A 25,013-nucleotide genomic window follows, 5' to 3' on the forward strand; every position below is an offset into this window, starting at 1 on the left:
ACCAGACCACAGTGTCACAGATAAATACAAGGTGGAACATATTGTTTGGCATGAATAGTTAGTACATATTCTAAGAGACCATTCAAGGTAGAGTGGCCTGTTAACACCTCTGCAGTGATAGGACAAAAAGAGGTTACTGGGTTATAGATTGTTGCAATAACCATAAATCCAGCGCCTTTGTTCAGTCCATGATTTTCAGTATTTAGCAGAGTTATGAATTTATGTTCCCAAGCACGTCTTTTGAAAGTGTGCAGGTTTCCTTTAAGGTTGAGGTCTGATGGTTCAGATATAGAATGATCACTTTGTGAAAAGTGCTCACCCACAGATGATAGGGTGTTTTTGTCTTTTATCAGTTTCCTGGGTGAGTTCACTTGAAAGAGCAGTGATTGTCTGGCTTCAACTAAATAGCTGTTATTGGGACATTTAGTGCACTGGATGAGGTGCACATGTTGTGATAGGTGTATGTAGAATCCATGGATCTTGAAAGGTGAGTTGTGGAGGGTATTGATAATTGTAGCAGTGGGGATATGGCTGCAGGTTTTGTATCTGTTGTTCTGGGTGGTTCTGGTACCACTTTGAGCTGGTGTGTCCTGGTCTCTAGGGAGCTTGTTTCTGATGATGAACTTGGAGAGCCTGGGGGGTTCTTTGAAGGCTGGAAGTGAGGGGTCAGGAAAGATGTCTTTCAGGATGTGTTCCCCATGGAGTGTGGGTTGTAGTTGTTTAATGATACCACATATAGGTTCCTGTGTGTGGTGGTAGGTGACAATTAGGGGTGTGGGTGGCCTGTTCCATGACTGGCTGACATATCTCTATCCCCATCATCTTTCCCCCAGTTCCTCCCTCAACTTGTCTGCATTGCATTTCATCTCCATTCATCTCAGCTTCTTCAATGACAAGTCAAAAGGATCAGATCAGACTCAGGAACTTTTGTCCGAAGAGGAAGCCTGGCTGGCCTTGCTCTTGTTTAAGGAACTTTGTTTTTACCCATAGATCCTGAAAATCATCACATTATCATGTCCTCCAGTCCCCAGTCTATATGTGGGGATCTCTTATTGCCAGCATTACACAGGCATGTATGTATTGTTATCTCTTCACTTGGTGTGTTACTTTCTGCCCCACTGTTTCTTTTATCCTATCCTATCTCACTCTCTTGACTTTTGATTGAATTCTGAAGTTAACTATGCTATATTCATCCAAGCCGGCCTTGTCCAAGGAGAAAGGATCCAATCAGATGACAATCCTGACCAGACTGTGAACCAGAATAAAAGTCACAGGTGTCAGGCTCGACTTGCCAGCCAAAGCATCCACTCATAATTGGCCACCTGTCAAAAGATCCAAAATATATCAACTAAAGCCATATTGGACCCGTCTTTTCTATCCCGTCTCTCCTCCCTTTTGTGTCTGTCTGTTTGTTTACAACAGGATAAGTAGATGCCCTCTTCACACCAGGATTGAGTGTAAAATTAATGCTTTCCTTTTCATCAATAATGTGGTTCTGAAAATAAGAGACTGATAATTTGCCTCCAAAAGGGGAAAGATTTTAATGAAGTTTGTTTTGTATAATCATTCAACCACAGTTTCAGTACAAATACTTGTTTTGTTTTATTTTTCTTTCATGTGTTTGATCAATAAACTTTTAACTTGAGTGAATACTTTTGGGTGTTTGCCAAGTGACCAGAAGAACTAAGGTCTCTGTTTGAAATAACCCCGAACTGACCTATCACTGTTTAATGTTAGACAGTGAAAGAGTTTATAAACACCTGTAACTCTTCAGGCCTTTGAGATCAGTATCAATAAAATACAAAAGACACCAACCTGATATGTGTGAGATCCTGCTGTGTCTTCCCCTGCCTTTGGTGTTCCTTTCCACCCTCCACTATCTCCTGCCTCTCATCTCTCACTCTCTCTTTTGGCTTTTCACCTGATCCTGAAACCAGCTGCACTGCACAGAACCAGCACAGCAAGATGAGACGGCCCATCCAGCTCTGCCTGGCCTGAGAAGGACCAGTGAAGGGGAGGGACAGGACCAAACAAGCCAGATGATGACCCTGTTCAAGGAGGTGAGCCAGGGACCAAAGCAACCGCTGTCATGGCTGATCTGCCAGCCCAAAGTGTCCGTCCATGACTGATGAGCTGCCCTGTGTCCTGAGAACTCCAACAAAAGCCGCGTTTCCCCATCTTCACTATCCCGTCTCATCTCTCCCTTCTGTGTCTGCCTCTAACGCAGGAAACTGACTGTCCCTCCCAACTCAGAATGAAACAACAGAACTAACCCTTTCTTCCCACCAAAAAGGACTGTTTAACAGAATAAGAGACTTTAACCAATATTCATCCCATTCTAAACGAGACTCCTGTAGGTTTGGATTGTTTGTTTTAAACAATCACTCAATTTCAGTTTCGACGTTTTTGCCTTGTTTTGATTCTTTTCCTTTCCTGTGTTTCAGTTAATAAATTTCTCACCTTTGGCATGACTTTGACACTGTGTTTGCCATGGCGCTAAGCGGGCTGAGGTCTCTGGATACCAATCCCTGAACCTAGCATAACACTGTTTAATGTTGGACAGTGACAGGGTCAGGTAACACCTTTGACTCTTTGGGCCCATTTATTCAACCTAAAATAATACAACTCCTCCCCCTCCCCCTTCCGCTCTCCCTACCCGAGATGAGGGACAGATGTGAGCAATGGAGGGACTGGGTGGCCCGCAGAACAGGGGCTGGGTCTGAATTCTATACAGAAGTAGGGAGCAGGTCCCAATACTTCTTTATGGCTGGGCAGGGTGAGTTGAGCCTGGTTGGGGAGGAGATGCTGGTCCCTGGCTCCATCGTCCTGCTTGGGAGAATCCCCCAGTTACCGATCCAGAGCCCCAAAGTGCTCACTCTGTGACATCCCCACCATGTGTCACTGGGGTGGGTAAGCGAGGGGCCAGCGTGGAGGGGCCCCAGGGTGGAGCTTACTGAACAGAGCCCAGATACCCAGGAAATGTGCCATGGTGCCATTTATTGGTGAGTTTCCAGTTTTTCCCTCCCTCCCCCAAACTCGCAGCTTCCACAGGGGTATCACCACATGCTTCTCCACTGACAGTGCAGCTCTCATTTGGCTGTCCCTGCGCCAGAAGGCTGGGGCAAGCTCCTCACACAGTCCCATGAATGTGGCTTTCCTCATCCGAAAGTTCGGCAGTCACTGCTCGTCATCCCAGACCTGCATAACGATGTGATCCCACCATTCAGTGGTTGTTTCATGAGCCCAAAAGTGACGGTCCACCATGTTCAGTTGTTCCGTGAATGCCAAAAGTAATCTGGCGTTGTTGGCATATAGTAAGTCAGGAAACTCAGATGAGGAGCTGATGATATACTCAATAACCATCCGTGATGTGTTCATAACAGTGACCACAACGGTAGAGAGCAGTGTGGGATCTAACCTTTCAGACAGAGATGGGGGCACACAGTAAACAGGGGCCGTTGAAAAATGCTTTGAAATGCAGTTGAAGTGCCTGGAATGCTGGGACAGAAAAAACTGCATCATGGGACATCGAGCTCGCACCCATAATGCACTGCGATCCACTCAGCCTTCCCACAACTCCTTGCAGCAGAAGGTGGGGAGTTACACAGTGGGATAGCCACCCACAGTGCACTGCTCTCACTGTCAATGCTAAAGCACCAAGTGCGGATGCGCTCTGACAGCACAGGGAGTGTAGTGCGAACATGGACCACCGATGTTGTTATAATGCTTTTCAGTCCTCGATAATATTTTTGTCGACAAAACCTTAGTGTAGACAAGGCCTGAGTTTGCAAGGTGCAAGCAATGGAAAATCTTAAATCGCTCATACAGCCCTGTCTGATTTACAGGGAGCATCATAGAATCATAGAATATTACGGTTGGAAGGGACCTCGGGAATTCATCTAGTCCAACCCCCTGCTCAAAGCAGGACCAATCCCCGACTAAATCATCCCAGCCAGGGCTTTGTCAAGCCGGGCCTTAAAACCCTCTAAGGATGGAGATTCCACCACCTCCCTAGAGAACCCATTCCAGTGCTTCACCGCCCTCCTAGTGAAATAGTGTTTCCTAATATCCAGCCTAGACCTCCCCCACTGCAACTTGAGACCATTGTTCCTTGTTCTGTCATCAGGTACCACCGAGAACAGTCTAGATCCATCCTCTTTGAACCCCTCTTTCAGGTAGTTGAAGGCTGCTATCAAATCCCCCCTCATTCTTCTCTTCTGCAGACTAAACAATCCCAGTTCCCTCAGCCTCTCCTCATAAGTCATGTGCTCCAGCCCCCTAATCAGTTTTGTTGCCCTCTGCTGGACTCTTTCCAATTTTTCCACATCCTTCTTGTAGTGTGGAGCCCAAAACTGGACACAGTACTCCAGATGAGGCCTCACCAATGTCGAATTGAAGGGAATGATCACGTTTCTCGATCTGCTGGCAATGCCCCTACTTTTGCCATTAGCCTTCTTGGCAACAAGGGCACACTGCTGACTCATATCCAGCTTCTTGTCCACTGTAACCCCTAGGTCTTTTTCTGCGGAACTGCTACCTAGCCATTCGTTCCCTAGTCTGTAGCAGTGCCTGGGATTCTTCCGTCCTAAATGCAGGACTCTGCACTTGTCCTTGTTGAACCTCATCAGATTTCTTTTGGCCCAATTCTCTAATTTGTATTGATCCCTCTGTATCCGATCCCTACCCTCCAGCCTATCTACCACTCCTCCCAGTTTAGTGTCATCTGCAAACTTGCTGAGGGTGCAGTCCACGCCATCCTCCGGATCATTAATGAACATATTGAACAAAACTGACCCCAGGACCGACCCTTGGGGCACTCCGCTTGAAACCGGCTGCCAACTAGACATGGAGCCATTGATCACTATCCATTGAGCCTGATGAGCTTGTGACAGTCCCAAGAGTCAGTTTGAAGCCTGCATTTTCATCTGACTCTGATGGAAACTGAAAGCAACAGGCTTTGTATGGGAGATTTTAGCAAACCAGTAAAGTGCCTAAAATCACTATTGCTTATTGTTAATAGTAGTCAAGTTAGGAGGCCGTACTGAACCACTCATACTTACTGCTAAAAGAAGCGAAGTCAACAGGTCATAAATCGGTCATGCAGCAGCCTCAGCGTAACCAAGGCAGGAGGGGAGGGGGTTTGGGGTGCCACAGACAGGGCAGCTTGACCCCGCGTCCTTCCTGCTAAGAATGTTGAAATTGCTGATCTATGTATTTTAGAAAAACAGGAAGTCTGTCTCTATGTTCCCCTGGGAAAGTTTGTCAGGGCCTCAAGGCACGGACACTCTGAAAAAAACATATCTGGTAAATTGATGACCATAAGGAAATCTCTTGCTTGATCTTTAAAATTGCTTGCTTAGCAAGTTTTCTGTAAGGGACATGTCATTATGTTACTAATGTAGAAATAAGGGGGGAAGTTTGAGGTGACCGGACTTCTCAGAAGGGGCTTTTCCGGCACACTCCTTCTGGACGCATCGTGGGGTCCCCACCAGCAGTGGAAGCCTGTCACGGTGCCATTCGAAAGCCACGCTCACCTTCGGTAATTATCGAGGGTTGGGGGTGTTTCACTAACCTGTTGCAGACATGTGTAAGTGCTTGAGACTAAGTAAAGTTTAGCTTTAAGTGAAAGCACTCTTGTGTTGTCCTGTTTGGGCCCACCATGTGTCGGTCAGATGCCGTGTCTCCCTTGATTTATTTCCTGACACCACCTGGCACAGAGTAAAAGTTACCGAGAGCTTTGGGTTGAAAAAACCCGGGTAACAGCTGAGCTGCCTCTTTTGCAGAAATGGGAGAAAACCGGGAAGCGGGGCTGGCTCTCAGTCAGCAAACAAAACCCTTGTAGCCCTTCTCTTGCCAGGAAACATAGGCGAGGGAACACCATGTGGAGCTGCTTACCGTTCTTCAAACAGCAGCTCCAAAGCTTGTCTCTCTCCCCAACAGAAGTTGGTCCAATGAAAGACATTCCCTCACCCACCTTGGCTCGCTCATAAACTCTAGCATCATTTTCTTTTGTCACATTTTCCCAGGTGAAAAAACAAAAGCAAAATTAGGGAAACCCCCTTTCTCACTATATTCTACCTCTGCCTGCCACCCCCAGGGGTTGGATCCCTCAGACAATTCATCAAAAGCGGTCTCCAGAAAAGCCTACCCATAAAATCACACAAGGTTTTTATTTAGTAATTTGGCTTCAATCTTTGAATGCATTTGTATAATCTGCAGTTGTGATGTGGGTTCATAACTGTCTATTTTATGCAATGAGAGAAAAGGGAGCAGCTCATAGGGTGGGGGCAGATGGGGGAGCCATTAACACCTTCTAGTAACACAGATCTGTGCCCAAGTGCCGTGAGTGCCAATGTGTTAGCCGGGCACTGGGCAGGACTGGCAGTCTGGAGGAAGGTTAGATCCCAAGCCATGGCCCTGAAGGTGTAAGAAATAAAGTAATCCAGTCCCCAAATTCATCACTGGAATGTAGCCATTGCCAGATAGGGTCAGAGCTGAGGTCCGTCTACTTGTGGGGAGCAAGGACAAGAAACTCGGCTCCTTCAGTTCCAAAACACAGGCCTGAAGCACCTGTGCTAAGAGAAAACTCCCTTAGTGAGCAGCAGTATCAGGCCCCATATCCTGTGTGAGGGCTGCAGTCACACGAGGGCACTATGATCTCTCTTACACGCACACACAGCCGGGACATGACAGGAGCCTGGTACCACTTTGTTCTGCTCCCGTGGATTCCACTCATCACTAGCACAGCCTCAGTCTTTGCCCAGCGAAGCCTGATCAGTCTCTTCTGTTCACCAGCCCCTGATACGAGAACAAGGGGTCAGTGAAATTAACAGCTGGGACACTGGGAACGAAGAGAAGAAAATGCTTCTTCACACAGGTCCAAAGACAGGCCCAGTCTGAGCAGAGGCAACTCCCGTTGCTCTGGAGCCGTTTGATCCAGCACCTTGTGCAGAGTCTCCAGACCTCAGCCACTTGTCCCTGTGAGCTAGTGTGTCCCCATTCACTCAGCTCTGTGGCCCTGGTCAGGAAATTAGAGCAGTTAGAGGAAAAGAGCAACGGCTGGTGACAATCATCGCACTTAGTGCTGGACACGTAAATGTGAAACAAGTCCTTAGAACCAGTGTTTGGTGGTGCACGTTTTCAATATTCTTCATGCAAAGGGAAGATCAACATGGCATCTCAATGAGGGGCAGAGTTAAGGAGATTCAGTACCTTGCTTTTGTAATACAACCTTCCTTCTCCTTTGACAAGCCTCCCTAGTGTTTGGGAGGTATTTTGAGGTCTCTCTCTGTTGGAACAAGGGCTACTAAGTCTTTGAATAAAATCAAAGACCAGGTGCCCAGCAGTCATTTGACACCCTGCACTAAGGGCATCAGAGCCAGTGACCCACCGTAGCAGCATAAATTCCAAAGCTAGGAATGCTGGGAATTAGACTTTAACTAACTGATCTTTGGTGCTGAGGACATACTTGCAATGGGGATGTAGACACCCAACTATGCAGACAGGTGCCTGGGGGGATTTTCAAAAGCACCTGGCAGGTTAGGTGCCTAACTCCCAATGGGAAAATCCCACCAAGCACCTGTCTGCTTCTCCAGTGCCTAAATAACTTGGGGAAATCTGTCACTGGCCCAGGAGCAGGCAGGGTACAAAGCTGAACTCAGTCACCGGGCCCCAAGGCTCACAGCCAAACCACTGGAACAGCTTTCTGCCCAGTTTTGACTCGTTCTCTCTTTTTTCGCTACAAAGTGCTAAAAACACCCCACCCCCTCCAATAACAGATGTTTTTGCCCCTGCTGAACCCCTCTCTTTTTTAGCATGGTGTCCCTCAGGATCCCTTTGTCAGATTCATTTAAAATTCTATTGTAAATTTCTACCTTAAGCCCAGATGCAACATACCAGTTGTGAGAGACAAGGTAGGTGAGGTGATATATTTTATTGGACCAACTTCTGGTGGTGGAAGAGACCAGCTTTCCCGCTGCAGGGAGCTCTGCTTCAGGTCAGGGGTAGTTTTTAGGGCGATGTGACTTGTTGTCCCTTATTCACCCCAATGTTACCCCAGTTTTACATTGGAAGGGCTCACACTGGCCTAAAACTGGACTAACACAATTGTTATCAGGCCTTTTGTGTGCGTTTTAGAAGGGGTCAAAGTCAGGCTTGTAATGGAAATTCAGCCAGAACCTTAACGCTGGGATTGCTCCGTAGCTAGGAGCCCCACCAGCAGGGGGCGCTTGCCAGGGGAGGTGCACACATTTATCTCCGTTTGCCCCCAGGCACTGATACCCTTGGTATCTAGGTAGAGCTACAGGTTCAATTCTATTAATAAGAGGTCAGATAACCAGGATCAATCAGGTTACTAATCAGAGATTATTGGTCGAAGATTAATCAGCACGACACAGGAGTGTAAATACATCACAGATGCGGGGAAGTGGTACTGCAGCCTGAACCATTCCAACTACCTGCCAGAAAATCCCCTCTTCATAGCCCGTGCTTGTTTATGACAAGGGGGCAATGAAAATTCCTCTCTCCTGACTGATCGACCTGTGGAATTCCTTCCATGGCATCTGCATTGACATCATTGATACATTAAAGGCCTGTCAACAAGTCATAATTTCATCAATCACAGCCAACACCTGTAATAACAACCGTAACAGAGATGGCGATATCCTGGACCAAGCTTATTGAGTTAAGTTTATTGTCTTTGGAGTCTGTTGTATGAAATGCAATTGTTCATAGATCCACGTGGGCCAGGATTGTCTGTATCTGCCTGAGGTGGGGTAACTACAGTGCCTGGGAACAGTGGGGATATTTTGGCAAAATCAGTCAGGTTGTAATGTGTCCAGAGCTGCGCCGCCACCTGCAGAAGTTGTCATTCATTGGTTCAGACTGGATTCTCCAGGGATCAAACGACAAAGAACGAATTTTGGGATAAATAACCTGAGTTTTCACTAACTCTGCGCCTTCTTTCTGATCCAGTAAATGGACAAGACCTCTGGTCCAAGGGTTCCCCAATCCTTAGGGAAGGACTGCAAGGACTGGGCCGGCTGAGGCCCATAAGACTCAGTGCTTATTCTGAGCAAAAGCTGTTATGAGTTTGTGACCCCAGAGAAACCCGTGGGTGGGGTTTGAAGGGCTGCTCCCAGCCAGAGCTCAGCTCCTGTTGGAGTTGGGGGATCTCTGGTGAGCTTATTAGCACGTGTGTAGGTTCTTTTATTGTTTTTAATATGGTTTATCTGTATCGTATTTAGCTGAAGAATAATTGTGACTGATTAGAAAGAGCTGTGTGGTAACGTAACTCTGGCAATTACACTGTTTACCGTCTCTGAACAGGAAGCAAACAGGCCTGCTTAGGCAGTCTGTCTTGTGAGGATGGGGGGAGCTTTGCAGCCAATCTGTGACTTGCTACCTTCACTTTTGATATTAATCAGATCAATGTCTCGGCTCAGTATATAAGGAGGAGACGTGTGTCTGTGTGTGAAGAGATCACAGCTGGAGACTGGCCCATCTGTTCTACTTCAATAAAGCTCAGAAGAACTGACGGGTTTAGGGGCTGACGGTGAGAGATTCTTTTCTGGGTTGTGGTTTGTTAAACCATAGGTGCAACCAGGAGGGGAGGAGGGTGTAATGGGGGGTGACTTGCCTTCCACAGGTTAGTCAGGGGCACTGTGGTGCAAGGAGCAGGTCAGGGGCTAATTAGGCGGTGCTGTGTTTGTGGGAGTGGGGCAGGGTCTCAGTAGGGGGCGCTGTGCTCCAAGGAGAGGTTGGTGATCTCACAGGGGGCCCAGTGCCCCAGGGAAGGTGGCTGGATGCTCAGGTGGGAGCACTGGGCTGCAGGGAGCCGGCTGGCATGTTAATTAGGGGAGTTGTGCTGCAGGGAGCAGGGTGGTGGGCATCAGTTACGGGCATCATGTTGCATGGAGTGCGGTGAGGGCTCAGTAGGGGGCGCTGTTCTGCAAGGAGCTGGGCGGGGGGAGCTCAGTCTGGGGGGCCTGCTGTGGGGCGGGGGGCTCAGTACAGGGGCTGTGCTGCAGGGAGGCAGGGCTCAGAAGAAGTTTGGGAAGGTCGGGGGGGGTGCTGTGGTGCAGGGGGTGGGCAGGGATAGATTAAGCAGCAAAACCTTCATTAACACAGAGAAAAGGTGCCCAGTGATACCTTGGGCCCTTCCAGAATGTCAAGTTCAGCAAAACTCAAATGTCTGAAGACCATGAAATGCAGCGCCAAGGTAAATGCTTTATCTTAGCTCTGCCCCACCCCCCACCCCCACTTCCACCCGACGCTGCCAATAGACCCTGGGACTTGTCTGTGTGAACTCCAGCTGCAGTCACTGGGTGAGGTGCCGTTGTCCTGAATGGGGGAAGAATAAGCTGGAGCCGACTAGGAGAACTGTGATTGAGATCTGAGGAGATCTGGGTCTGATTCCCCCAGGTGTGTGATCGAAGGAATGAGGTTCCAGTCTGCATCGTTTCTATACAGAATTGAGCAGGTTGGGTCAGTAGCAGGTCATGGGGATTGTCAGCAGCGAGGTGGGAGATGAGCGCAGGCTGTGCGTTTAGTGATGAAGAGGGGAAAGGACACATTTAGATGCTACCCTGTGTGCTAGCGTGACGGGGCTGGAAAAGGGGATGATGTGGTTTGAATGTTACAGGTGATATAAAATTATTCTACTTAACTGCCAGGGGGCAAATTTGTCACGTACACATGGGAGAAAGAAGAAGGGAAAACATCAGCTATGGGTTGTCTTAACTCAGGAAGTTCCTTCAAGAGGAAATGTAGCCAAACTCCAAACCTGCAGACAATGCAACTGTTTGTGCCTGCGTCCTGTAGATACCTAACTGCTTGGTTTGCAAACTAAGCAAGGAGGAGGGGGCAAGTAGATGAACAATAAGGGGTCATAAGAGGGGCAGATACATGTAGCTTGCTAATTAGGTATGGTAATGATAGCAAATTTTGGCCAATCATAAAGCAATAGATTATCATAAGCAACTGCATATAATGCTTTGGTGTAAGTGTTTTCTTGGTTCTTGCTGCCTTATGAGCTCGAACCCAATTGCAATTGAAATAAACGGATCGCCCCTCCCGGGGCTCCTTGTTTGATTAGCTGTGTCCGTCTTTCCTTATTCCTCAGCTGTAACAGACAGAAATTTCTATGACACAGGTGTGGTGTTCTGGCGGGGCGCAGGCTCAGTGTCTGAGCATAGGACAAGTGCAGGTAGTGCCAGTGAATAACCCTGACCAGGCAGAGTGGGCGTTGGCATGTTCTGAGCACAGGGGGCATCGCTCAAAGGGGGCAGAGCTAAGGTGATGTGGGCCTTTGCCCTAACTCTATTTCCAGCTTTTCAGAAGTTGGAGTTGTGCTGAACTCACTGCTCTGGAAGGGCAGGAGCTCTCACTGGGCAACCTGAACTCTGCCTCAATGACGTTTTTGCTATTTAACTCCCTAGTGTTTTAACCAAAAAGAGAAATGGTTGTCGGTGGAAGTTTGTGGCCATTTACACAGCTGTCGTCCCCGCCTAGGTTTGCAGTTGCCATGCTACTGTGCCTAGGTAATAATCAAAACACCGAAGTGTTCATTGGTGCTTTACATCAGGACATTTCAAACAGCTTTAAATCATTATCCCCATTATACAGGTGGGAAACTGAGGCATGGGGAGGGGAAGTGACTTGCCCAAGGTCACCCAACAGATCAGTGGCAGAGCTAGGAATAGTCCAGGTCCAGGGGCGTCTCTGCACTAGGCCACACAGTTGCCATGTGATTCCTCAGGGCCTCTCCCCTCTCCTGTACAGTGTGTTACAGTGTGGTGGGGATACAGTTAAGCTTTTGTCACGGTTAATTTTAGTAAAAGTCAGAGACAGGTCGGGGGCAATAACCTAAAATAATGGGGGGAGGGGCTGACGGGGGGGTGACTGAAGCCCGAGCCTCGTGGTGGGGGGAGGGAGGGGGTCCAGCCATAGATGCCGACTCCGCGGGTTCTCTGGGGCTGGAGAACCCACGGGGAAAAATTGGTAGGTGCAGAGCTTACCTCCACCCCACATCTGTCTCCTCCCCTGAGCGCGCCACTGGGTCCTGCTTCTCCCTCCTCTCTACCAGTGCTTTCCATACTAAACAGTTGTTTCGTGCAGCTGGGAGGGAGGGGAGCCGAGGGGGAATGCGGCGCGCTCAGGGGAGAAGGTGGGGCCGGGGCGGGGATTTTGGGAAGGGGTCCAATAGGGGCAGGGAGGGGGCGGAGTTAGGGCAGGAACTTTGGGGAAGGGGTTGGAATGGGGGTGGGGAAAGGGGGCAGTGAAGGGGTGGAGTTGGGGCGGGGCCGGGGGCTGGGGGGCGCGAGCACCCACTGGCGCTGGGGGAAGTTGGCGCCTATGAGTCCAGCACCTGCACCGAGGTGGCTGACAGCTCCAGGGCCCGCGGTGCCTCAGGGCCCTAAGTCACTGCCCAGGCACCTCCAGGTCCTCACCACACACACACACCACCTGCAACAGCTCAGAGCTCCGGGGCCCCGGCCAGCTGACAGCTCCGGCCCCCCCCACGCCCAGGGCTGAAGCGGAAAATGTCCTGGAGGTCTCTGAAAGTCCTGGAATCCGTGAGCTCTGTGACATCATTTTATCCTTTAGGGTTAATGGTCCTGCTGTGAAACATTCACCGTGTGTAGCTGCTAACGGGGCCAGTGAGAGAATGGGGGCTCAGCAGGTGGCGCTGTATTGCAGGGAGCTGGGAGGCTCAGTAGGGGGCGCCGTGCTGCAGGGAGTGGGATGAGAGTGCAGTAGGGGGTGCTGTGCTGCTGGGAGTAGGGCAGGGAGCTCGATGGGCAGCGCTGTGCTGCAGGGAGTGGGGTGGGATTTATAGTAAAGGTGCTTTCCCATCACAGTCTGTGCTGGCCCAATGCCCCAGTATGGCACTAGGGCCCAATGCCCCAGTATGGCACTGTCCCCCAGCCATCAGTGCTGGCCCCAATGGCACAGTCCAGCACGTCCAAGGTGACAAAAGTCCAGCTCAGCCTGTCACACAAACTATTTGCAAAAGGCAGCAAAGCAGGAGACCAACAGTGATAAATGAAGGGGCAGGGAAGCTCCCTTTTATGGACCCAGCCAGCCAGTTAGCTATAAAATCCCTGTTAGTAGCGGTTCTCTACTTGCTTTACCTGTAAAGGGTTAAGAAAGTGCACACGTAAAAGGAAGGGAGTGAGCACCTGACCTAAAGAGCCAACGGGAGGCCTAGAGCTTTTTAACATTGGGAAAAAACTTTCATTTTGTCTGTCTGTGGTTGTTCTCCAGAGAGAGGAGACACAGAGCAGCAATGCTGTAAGCAGCTTTAAGCCAGATATGAAAATCATCAGATCATACCTAGAACTACTTATTTGAAACCCCCCAGATATGTAAGTAGATCAGGAAATATCTAGAAAGATGCGATTAGGGTTATTTCCTTTATTTCTGTAAGGCTTGTGGACTCCTCTGTGCTAACCCCAAATGCTTTTGTTTTGCTTATAACCGTTAAGCTGGACCTCAAGAAGGTTATTCTTGATGATTAATTTTTGTAAGTGGGTTTTTTAAATTTAGCAAAAGCCTAAGTTCCAGATGTATTTTCTTTCTTTTTGTTTTTAATAAAATTTTCCTTTTTGAAGAACAGGATTGGGTTTCTGTGTCCTAAAAGGTTTTTCACATTTTGTTTAACTAGCTGGTGGCAACAGCTGATTTCCTTTGTTTTCTGTCTCAGCTCTTCCCCGGAGGGGGGGTCAAAGGGCTTGAGGGCACCCCACAGGGAGGAATTCCCAAGTGCGCCTTCCTGGGTTCTCAAAGGGCTTTTTTGAACTTGGGTGGTGGCAGCATCTACCCATCCAAGGTCAGAGAGAAGCTGTAACCTTGGGAGTTTAATACAAGCCTGGAATGGCCAGTGTTAATTGTTAGAATCCTTGCGGGCCCCCACCTTGTGCACTCGAAGTGCCAGAGTGGGGAATCAGCCTTGACACCAACAGATGGGACTGAGGGAGGGAAAAGAGCTGGGCTCAGGCTATGGGCTCTGCAGGGCTCTGGTGAAGTCCCAGGCTGGCACGACAATGAGCTGAGAGAGTCCGGAAATGGGAGGAAACTTCCACAGTTCAAATCCCCAGAGCGCCTTTGAGTGATTAATGTCAACGGGACTAGACCCATCCCCCCACCTGGATATTGTGTATCTAAATGAGAGCACTGGGATGGGGGGACTGAGAGAAACAAGCCTCACCAGCATGGCTGCCATCCCCACTGTCTTCTGGGACACCAGGATCCACCGTGACTTTACTGGGCCTTGTTCTCCTCATCCTCAGAGACGTGACCAGGCCAGGTCAGAGAGGGAGCCACATGATGCCACCAGCTCCAGCTGAATCTGCTAAACACCACCTGGGATGAGAGATTGATTCGTGAGGAAACCCCGTCCATCCTGGGGCATTGTTCTCCCCCCCGTCCTTTTGCCTCTGTCTGCTAAGGTTTCAGCTTCACAGGCCATGACAATTCTACCCTTTGCACGTGGGCTGTGAGCCTGTGACCAATAAGGCAGCTAAAAGCCAGGCCTTAAACAGCCAGATGCCAGCATGAGTTTGCCAGCCGTGGGAGAGGCTGGTCAGACCATGGGCTTGGCCTGTGTTTCTCCAGCCATGAGGCTGGAAGTGAGAGTCAGCCCCAGGGACAGAAGCTGCATTTTCTCCCTTTACTTCTCTTTCCTCTCCCCTTTTGTGTGTGTTTGTCTGGATTTGCCTTAAACCAGGCGGGGTCAGACTGTGACAGCATCAACAGCAGCAGCCGCTCCAGCTCGTCTAAACTAACTTTCCCTCTTTCCCCCACAAGGACAATTCATACCATCTCTGACGCCATCCTACAGACCGGCAAGCAGGGGGTTCTCCATAAGAGGCTCTCTACAGCCACAGGGAATGAATGAGGGAGATTGTGAAAATGAAAGTCCCACTTAATACTGTTCCCTCTTAGAGCCATGGGGTTCACCATTATTTGCAGGGCTAGTTGCAGTAGGAGGAGAAATCGAAGACACAAGTCAGGTCTGTTCTTGGTGTGAGCTTGTTTATTTGCACAGAGCGCACACACAGTTGTGGTTTCTGAACACAGGAGAAACAGTCACAGGCAGTTTCCTTGCTCCAGAATCCCCACGCCTGCCCTCCAGTGGGCTCTGTGCCCAAGAAACGTTGTCCCTCTGCTTCCTCTAGGAGATGGTCTACACTGCAGAGTTAGGTCGACCTAATTACATCGCTCAGGGCTGTGAAAAATGTCACATCCTGTGTGAAATACTTAAGCCAACCAAAGCCCCAGTGCAGACACTGCTAGAACTAATGAGCCTGAGATCCAGTGCAGGTTCTCCCATCATGGACACAGGGCCACAGGAAGGAAGGAAAATGCCCCTGACTTCTTCCAAGCCCCTGATAGTCACCCAGTCCCCTCTCCCACCCGCTCTGGCTCTCCTGGAAGCTCTAGGTAGAGACTCCTGCTCTAGCTCAAAGGTGGGAAGAAGGGCTAGAGATTGTGTAGAGAGCAGAAGGCTTGAGAGGTGTGGGGTTCTTCCTCCCTTCTCTGTGGACTCACTGAGGTCTGCAGGGTGGGAGAAGCCCCAGCAGGCTGATTGGGAGCCATTACCCATCCCAAGCACTTCATGGGAAACTTCTTCTTTCTGTAAGGAAATTATTTGGCTTTCTGTTGGGAAAATACTCATCCTTTTCTGGGATTTCATGTGTCATATGTTGTGTGGACCCTTCTGTCCTCACAAAAACAGAGGGGGTGTCTCTCCTGGCATTCCTATGGGGGCAGAGTTAAGGTTATGTGCTTGAGATGAGTGGAAAGTGTCACCTTAACTCCACTTTTCCCATTTCCTGCCCAAACTCCCACTGGACCTTCACATGTGAGCTGATGTCTATCTTCTGTCTAAATTAACCATACATGGAATATCTCATTGTCTTTTCTCAGGCAGGCTGAGCAGTGCATGGGAGCTGCCATGGCTGGGGTAGATGTTAAAGAGCTTCCCAAGATACCTGAAGAGGATATGGAAGCACTGATGGCTGCTGTTGGGAAAGGAAACCTCGCCGAAGCAGCTGCTAAAGCGAAAGAGGCTCTGGAGATGGTTGATAAAATCATTCTCAACATTGCTGTCACGGGGGAGTCGGGCTCTGGAAAATCGTCCTTTGTCAACACCATCCGGGACCTGAGGGATGAAGATGATGCTGCTGCTGAGATAGGGATCACTGAAACGACAATGGAGCCCACTGCTTACCCACATCCTAGCTACTCAAATGTAATAGTCTGGGATCTGCCAGGGATCGGGACTGAAACATTTAAATCAGACACGTACCTCAAGCAGGTGGGGTTCAGTCGCTATGACTTTTTCATCATCATCTCCTGCACCCGCTTCAAAACCCACGATATTGAACTCGCCCAGGAGATCCAGAGACAAGGGAAGCAGTTTTACTTTGTGCGCTCCAAGGTGGATGTGGATTTGAAAAATGAGAGAGAACTGTATGACGAGAAGGGAATCCTGAAGCAGAGGAAAGCTGCCACGAAAAGGCCACATCAGTACAGTGAGAGTGCGATCCTCAATATCATCAGAGAGAACTGCATCAGTGGCCTCAAGGCAGCAGAGGTGGCCTCCTCACGGGTTTTTCTTGTATCTAGAGGGGACTTAGGCAAGTACGATTTTCCCAAATTGCAGGAAACGCTAGTGGATGAGCTCCACAGTCACAAGAGACTCGCTTTTCTACGATCCTTGTCCAATGTTTCTAAAGAAACCTTGGAGAAGAAAAAACAACAGCTGCAAACGCAGATATGGCTGAAAAGTCTGGCGTCATGCGCAGTCGCTGCTGTTCCTCTCCCAGGTCTCTCCACTGTTTGTGATGTTGCCATGCTGATGACGTCCCTGAAAGAGTACTGCAGGGACTTCGGCCTCAATGAAAACGCTCTCGCTACACTTGCTAGACAGAATAACAAGCCCATTGAAGAGCTGAAGGCTGTTATAAGGTCCCCACTGAGTGAGGAAATAACAAAAGATCTTGTAATTAAGCTACTGACCAAGTACGCAGCTGGGGCAGTGAAATATTCGACGTATTTGTTGAATGTTATACCTGTGGTAGGTGCTGTGGTATCTGCAGCAGTTTCTCTCCCTACCACATACTTCATGTTGAAGAATTTCCTGGATGATGCTGCGGCTGACGCTGTACGAGTCCTGGAGGTGGTTATGGAAGGAGACATTTCAAACTCAGGGAAACAGCATGAAAACACCCACACCCCCTGAAAGGAAGAAACCTCAGCACGTGGCTGAAAGGATGAAAGTAAAGACCCTGTCCCAGCTGGAGCTTGGAGCTCAAAGCTGTGGGAAGTCTCATGAAAATGCTGACAGGGGTCCTAGGCTCTCCTGTTAGACAATAATAGATTAAGAAATGCTGAGACTGTCCTTGTAATTCTGTCTCTGCGCTCATAGGCTTAACCAGCCCCTTATGCAAAGGGAGATTTGTCCAGGGAAGCACCTGTGTCTGGCTCTGCTATTAACCCTGTGAATGGCCCTGGATTGAAATGGAGAAGGGTCAAGATGTGCCTGGCTGATAAACCCATGTTGGATGCTTGATAATGACCTGGCTGAGTGGCAGCTGTCACTTATACTCTGGGCTGTTCTCCCATTCATGGCTGGTGAGTTCGTGTGGAGAGAGGCTCTAGTGTTTGATGCTGAGTTTAGGTACCTCTGTTGCTCCTTGATTTGCTATTCTCAGTGGGAGCCTATTCTGTAGTTTGTTAGAAGAGCCGATGATTGAACAATTCATTTGAGCAACTGGAGACTCAGATACATTGCGGCTGGTTTGGCCATATGTATAGCCAGTGCTTCAGCCTCTGTCTTCCCCCAATAACCCATTGATTTGTTGATTTTGTTTCCATAATGATTAGCGGTCCGGTTCTGCGATCCTTTCACACCCCCAGAACGGGCCCCTCTTGTCTTGTAGAAATGATTTAATATTTCAATTATAATAAACTTGCATTTAATCTGCACTAAGAGCCCGTGTCTCTGAATTTCACCATTGCTAAAGGCCCATGGCTTAAGGGCATTGCTCTGAGTAGACAGGAGCTCTTCCCTAGAGTGTCACTAATTGGGGGGTTTAACGAAGGGCGGGGGGGATGCATCCGTAGGGTATTTGTGAGGAGAAGAAGCGAAACCCTGAAGCAGCAGCGTCACCAGCAACAAGGGTTGGGTCTTTACCTGAGGGGATTCTCTACAATTCCTTAACTGTGACTCAAGCCCCCACCCAGTGATCTGGGAACCTGTATCCTCTCTGGGCACCTTTGCTGGGCAAATCACCCACTCGCCAGCACAGTCACCAGAGGGTTAAACAGAAGAACTTTGTTGGCTGAGGAAAGAGGAAGGACGGGGTGAGCTGGGACAAACATTTATGGTTTAACACCTTCCCCCATCTACTGTCTCAGGGTGTATCTGTCACAGTCCCGACTAATTACCCCCTGAGCAGATGATACAGTTTGTTCTGCCTCCCAGCCCCTCACTCACAGTTTGTGGCTGCAGGAGAATCAGGGTCCCTGGGGCTCTACCCCCGTCCTGCTCTGATGATGTCAGAAGTGGGTTTAAACCTGTGCAGGGACACGTCCATTGGACCTTAAACCTAACGCTGCCACCACTCAGCCATTCTGGGGCTGTTACAATGATTTCAGCAGTTAGGACAGGGAGGCTGCACCAGGGTCTTTAGGTGAACGTAGACCCTGATCCCAGTCACTGTTCAGGCTTTGCCCAGCTGGTTTCCACCAGGGAACTCTCCAGAGAAACCCCGATGTCCCCAAACCATCCGCAATTGATATGTAAATGAGCTACAGCCTCATTCAGTCCCTTTGCCTTCCAGCAGATGGCAGCAGAGAGCTGCCTCTGGTACCATCCTTCTCTCATGGACTTCAGGCCCCAGGGCTCCCACTCCTCTCTCCTGGCTCTGCCCCAACTGAGTCCCCCTCCCTTGTATCGTCTTTTCCTGGCCCAGGCCCAGCTGGGGTCAAAAGTATCATTAAGTTGCCCTATCACCCGCAGCGGGGAGCGAGCTGCTACCTCCCAGGCCAGGCTGAGCTTTGCTTGCCTTAAAGAGCCGGCCAGCCTGTGACACCTCCCACAACCAACCACCCCACTGCACACACAGTGCAAAGAGAGGCTGAGAGGCACCGAATCACACGTGACAGACGTCAGTCACCTCGTTTAACACCCGACCGGAAAGTGCTCGAATCCCCTGGGGATGAGGTCAGGATCAGATTTGGGGGGATTTGATAGCTGCTTTCAACTACCTGAAGGGGGGTCCCAAAGAGGATGGATCTAGACTTTTCTCAGTGGTAGCAGATGATACAACAAGGACTAATGTCTCACATTGCAGTGGGGGAGGTTTAGGTTGGATAGTAGGAAAATCTTTTTCACTAGGAGGGTTGTGAAGCACTGGAATGGGTTACCTAGGGAGGTGGTGGAATCTCCTTCCTGAGATGTTTTTAAGGTCAGGCTTGACAAAACCTTGGCTGGGATGATTTAGTTGGGGTTGGTCCTGCTTTGAGCAGGGGGTTGGACTAGATCACTCCTGAGATCCCTTCCAACCCTGATCTTCTATGATTCTATAAGAACTTGGAGAGAAACCAGGCTGGTCTGGGAATCACAGAAACCTGCCTGAGTCTCAGGGGAAGAATCTCCCAGTCACATACTCAGGTTTGTTCTTAAAACACAAAATTAAGGTCCCCTCTCCCCTCACACCCGATTTCTCACTATCTTATGAACTGTTTGTCTTGCTCCCACAGCCGCATAATTTCTGTCTAATAATAAACTATTCTCTCCTGAGACTTTCACCACGGAGTTTTCTACATATGAATTAACCCTGTGATCCCTATCTGGGCACAGCGCTGCTCCCAGTGGAGCTGGTGGGATTTGTGCCACAGACCTCAAAGGAGCAGGATCTCCATTTCACAGGGGAAAAGTGCAGCACAGAGAAAATAAGTGACTTGCTCAAGATTGCGCAACAACTACAGACATCGAGCTCACAATACAAACCAGGAGTCCTGGCTCCCAGTGCCCCAGCTCTATATTCAGATTTTATTACTTAATGAAGCAGAAGTAACATGCAATGCACAGTCACTGCTGTTCCACTTAGAAAATTCACTCTGTGCATTACCCTAATTAGCCACCAGGTGCCACTGCTGTGCTAATGAAGGAAACGTTACCCAGACTGGCCACCAGGTGTCACTGTTTCTCCATCAGAAATACCTACTACCCCACCTCCTGGGGAAGGGCAGCCAATCAGAGCTGCTGCAGGAGACAGGTAACACCCTCCCCCTCCCCTCAGGAGGCAGAGGAGTGTTTGACCCCCCGAAAGCTGCAGTATCATCTTTACAAAAATATCTCATGATTTTTGGGCCAAACCTGTGTTTTTTGGAAAAAGTCTCTTGATTTTTTGGGTCTGACTTGCAATTTCTGAACGTTGTGGGCTGGTGTCCTGCTCCCAGCACCTGGCATCCCCACACTGCAGCTGTCACAGGCTGGTCACAGGATTGGTAGCGACACATGGGATGGTGTCTCCAGCGCAGGCCCAGCTCCCCCAAGGCCGGGCCCTGTGAGCTGGTTCCCAGGATGGGTGAGGAGCCACCGGCTGGGGGCAGATATGGTTCAACCCGTCCTACCGACTGACTCCTTCCCATAATGCAGTGCTCTGCACGTGAGAATTACCCAAAAGCCCTTGCTCCCAGCGATGGTGCTGGGCTCTCAGGGATATATTCGTCCAGCGTCCCAGAACGCACTGGTTGTCGGGGGGACACTGTACTTCTGTGCCCGTGCTGCTGAGTGCGACTGTCCCAGGCACAAGGCAGGGAACGAGCTGGTCCATCCAGCTACGAGCTGAGACGAGCCTCTCACTAGGGGCAGATGCTCTGAGAGGGGAGGACTCAGCCCAGCATCACTGGGCACAGCAGGGAAGGCATTCGGCCATTGGGGTGGCCACACCATGCTCACGAGATGCACAATTCTCATTGGATTTTCCAAACCACCCGGCATCCAACAGCTCCCCTTGTTCCTCGGGGGGACCGAGAAATCCTCATTGTTCCTGATGGGGGCTGCCGTGCGCTGCACCTGTCTGGAAATCTGACCCTTAGAATTGACCCTGCTCCGTTTCACACCATCCTGCAGTGTGTCAGCCTTGGAGCAGCAGTGATACCTGGTGGCCAGTTCGGGTAATGCACAGAATGTGTCCTCCCCGCCTTCCACCCCTCCCTACCATGGGAGCAGCAGTGACACCTCGTAGCTAGTTGGGGGGATGCACAGAGTGTATTTCCCATGGAGCAGCAGTGACTGGTGGGAATATGTCCCTGCTCTTCCTCCAGGCTTCCTGCTGTCCAGACGCGCCCAACCACCTCTCCCCTAAAGCCAGCAGGAACAGAGCTCTTCTCCTACAGCCCTCACAAGATCCCCAAGGACAGGAGATGTGAATGAGGACAAGGGGCTACAGGGGTTCATCCCTTAGGGGGTCTTGGCCCATCTGGGAGCCGTTCCTGAAGAAGCCGCATGGTGCAGAGCCCAGCGTCTCTGGGGTGAGCTGACTCTGTGTCTGCAGAGGACAGGGCGAGTGAGTGACTTGATCGGCTGTGGAAGCTCAGGTTCTCATGGGCGAGTGACCTGCTCTGCTGGAGACAAGTTTTTTATTAAGGGAGGTGGAGAAAGTGACTAGGGGAGAAGCTTTTCTGAGTTTGAGTCTGACAAACAGGGAGGAACTGGTTGAGAATCTGAAGGTTGAAGGCAACTTGGGTGAAGGTGATCATGAAATGATAAGAGTTCATGATTCTGTAACCCTCCCACCCAGAGGGGAGGTGGAGAAACACCCAGCAATACTTTCACTGCTGCTCACAGTAGTCACTCCACAACACCATCATCTTCTGCTGCTACTTCAGTCTCTTGAGTTCCACCCAGGTGTCAGTGATTTTAGCTCTCAGCGATTTCAGCTGTGAGTGGGGGAACCTCATTGCTAATGCAGGCTGGTAAGTAAGGTTGGTGGGTAAGATCCCATGGGAAGCAAGACTAAGGGAAAAAAGAATTAGCAGGTTTTTTAAGAGTCACAAGAGCAAACTATACAAATGTGTAGGAGAGATGGGAAGTCTGGTAAGGGACCCCCTAGCTTAACCAGATTTTCAATGACATCAGAGATTCTAGATTCATAGATTCTAGGACTGGAAGGGACCTCAAGAGATCATCGAGTCCAATCTCCTGCCCGCATGGCAGGACCAAATACTGTCTAGACCATCCCTGATAGACATTTATCTAACCTACTCTTAAATATCTCCAGAGATGGAGATTCCACAACCTCCCTAGGCAATTTATTCCAGTGTTTAATCACCCTGACAGTTAGGAACTTTTTCTTAATGTCCAACCTAAACCTCCCTTGCTGCAGTTTAAGCCCATTGCTGCTTGTTCTATCCTTAGAGGTTAAGGTGAACAAGTTTTCTTCCTCCTCCTTATGACACCCTTTTAGATACCTGAAAACTGCTATCATGTCCCCTCTCAGTCTTCTCTTTTCCAAACTAAACAAACCCAGTTCTTTCAGCCTTCCTTCATAGGTCATGTTCTCTGGACCTTTAATCATTCTTGTTGCTCTTCTCTGGACCCTCTCCAATTTCTCCACATCTTTCTTGAAATGCGGTGCCCAGAACTGGACACAATACTCCAGTTGAGGCCTAACCAGCGCAGAGTAGAGCGGAAGAATGACTTCTCGTGTCTTGCTCACAACACACCTGTTAATGCATCCCAGAATCATGTTTGCTTTTTTTGCAACAGCATCACACTGTTGACTCATATTTAGCTTGTGGTCCACTATAACCCCTAGATCCCTTTCTGCCGTACTCCTTCCTAGACAGTCTCTTCCCATTCTGTATGTGTGAAACTGATTGTTCCTTCCTAAGTGGAGCACTTTGCATTTGTCTTTGTTAAACTTCATCCTGTTTACCTCAGACCATTTCTCCAATTTGTCAGATCATTTTGAATGATGACCCTGTCCTCCAAAGCAGTTGCAATCCCTCCCAATTTGGTATCATCTGCAAACTTATTAAGCGTACTTTCTATGCCAATATCTAAGTCCTTGATGAACATATTGAACAGAGCCGGTCCCAAAACAGACCACTGCGGAACCCCACTTGTTATACCTTTCCAGGTAGGATTGTAGGATCCAAATAAATAAATACATAAATAAATTAAAGAATTAGCATTAGTTTAAGTTTGGTTAAGAACAAAATATGTGTGTTTTGTGATGAAAGGCCCTGACTAGCTAGTGGGAGGAAGGGCTTGAAAATAATGAGTTCTAAGGCCTAAAGGAATGAAGTCTGGTTCAAAGAATAAGTAATGAAATATGGGGATGTTTCTAAAAAGAAGGTCTCTGACTGACAGGGGTGACTGCAGGTGTTTTTCAATAAGAAAAAAAATCTCTTTGAAAAGAAGCCAACATGGACCCACACCCCACATACCACTATCTCCTGTGTGAACCCAGGGGCAACAAAAAAGGTGTTGGTCAGCTGGAAGGAGGGGAAGAGATAAGGAGGTAAGACACTGGGAAGATCTATCTGATGAAGTGGGGTTTAGCCCACGAAAGCTTATGCTCAAATAAATTTGTTAGTCTCTAAGGTGCCACAAGGACTCCTCGTTGTTTTTACTGATATAGATTAACATGGCTACCCCTCTGAAACTGGGAAGAAAGGAAGTTGTAAATCTTATCTGGATTAAGACTGGAAATAAGGGTGAATGATCTCAAACTGATTGTTAACTGAAGTCAGTAATTGGCAATTACATCCCTTGTTTGTTAAAGGGTATAAAAAGTAAACTCTCAACGGGGTCATTGCTAATACCTGCCTCACCACGCTGGAGCTGGATCAAATGTTTATAAATGTTTTGTTACTGTTTGGATGTAGTAAATTGTTTTTTAGGCATCTTTAAAACAATTGTATAAATACCATTTGGCTTTTGGATTTAATAAAGGAATTTATGGTTAATTAGTTCCCCATATTAATAAATTCAAATATTATTAATAATTCCAAAAGACTTGAAATGCAAAAAGGAGTCATATGAAAAGTGGTCAAATTAAAAGGATGAATATAAAAACCAACACAAGCATGTAGGGACAAAATGAGAAAGGCCAAGACATAGAAATGGATTAAACTAGCTACGGACAGAAAGGGTAACAAGAAAGCTTTTTACAAATACTTGAAAAGGAAGAGGAAGGCCAGGGACAGGGTAGGTCCATTATTCAACGAGGAGGGAAAGACAGCCATGGCCAAAATGTGAAATGTCTTTTTTGTTTCAGTTTTCACCAGAAAAGTTAGCAGTGATCAGATGACTAACATGGAGAACCAGAGGGGCTGGAACTACGGGTGCTGGGGGTGTTGCTGCACCCCCTGGCTTGAAGTGGATTCCATTAGATCCAGGGTTTACAGTTTGGTTTAATGGCTCTCAGCACTCCCACTATAAAGATTGTTCCAGCCTCCCTGTAGATAACCCCAGTGTAAATGGGGTTGGGGCTGAGGCTCAAACATAGGTGCCGACTCCATGGGTGCTCCGGGGCTGGAGCATCCATGGGGGAAAATTAGTGGGTGGTCTGCACCCACTGGCAGCCAAGCTCCCCATACCCTCCACCCCACTTCCTCTTCATCCCCTGAGCATGCCGCGTCCCTGCTTCTCCACCTACCTCCCAGCATTTCCCGCCCGGCCGCCGTCAAACAACTGTTTGGCAGCATTAGTACGCTCCGGGGGTGGGGTGGGGGGCGGAGCAGGAATGTGGCGCACTCAGGGGAGGAGGTGGGGCCAGAGATTTGGGGAAGGAGTTGAAATATTGGCAGGGAGGGTGTGGAGTTGGGGCGGGGACTTTGGGGAAGGGGTTGGAATGGGGGCAGGGAAGGGGTGGGAAGAGGAGGGGCAGGGCCTCAGGGAAGCGGTGGAGTGGGGGCAGGGGCGGGGCTGGGGGAATTGTTGGGGGTTGAGCACACACAGGAAAGAGGGGAAGTCGCCACCTGTG

The 25,013-nt window shown here is 49.1% G+C and overlaps 1 protein-coding gene across 2 annotated transcripts; it reads left to right on the top strand.

Moving 5' to 3' along the window:
• The first annotated feature begins 9,375 nt into the window (after positions 1 to 9,375).
• Positions 9,376 to 17,994, top strand: LOC135977557 (interferon-inducible GTPase 5-like). Of its 2 annotated transcripts, none has more exons than XM_065578821.1 (2): positions 9,376 to 9,553; positions 15,931 to 17,994. In XM_065578821.1, the coding sequence occupies exon 2, from the start codon at positions 15,947 to 15,949 to the stop codon at positions 17,246 to 17,248; it is 1,302 nt and encodes a 433-aa protein (XP_065434893.1). In that variant the 5' UTR covers positions 9,376 to 9,553; positions 15,931 to 15,946; the 3' UTR covers positions 17,249 to 17,994. The 2 variants fall into 2 exon arrangements, with proteins under 2 accessions (XP_065434893.1, XP_065434894.1); XM_065578822.1 differs by having other exon boundaries at positions 15,935 to 17,994.
• Positions 17,995 to 25,013: the final 7,019 nt, after the last annotated feature.

This window comes from Chrysemys picta, unplaced genomic scaffold, assembly GCF_011386835.1.
Source record: "Chrysemys picta bellii isolate R12L10 unplaced genomic scaffold, ASM1138683v2 scaf3, whole genome shotgun sequence".
Lineage (NCBI taxonomy): Eukaryota > Metazoa > Chordata > Testudines > Emydidae > Chrysemys > Chrysemys picta.

What these genes read in the sequence shown, in the direction of transcription:
- LOC135977557 (XM_065578821.1), top strand. Translation starts at nt 15,947, where the DNA reads ATGGGAGCTGCCATGGCTGGGGTAGATGTTAAAGAGCTTCCCAAGATA.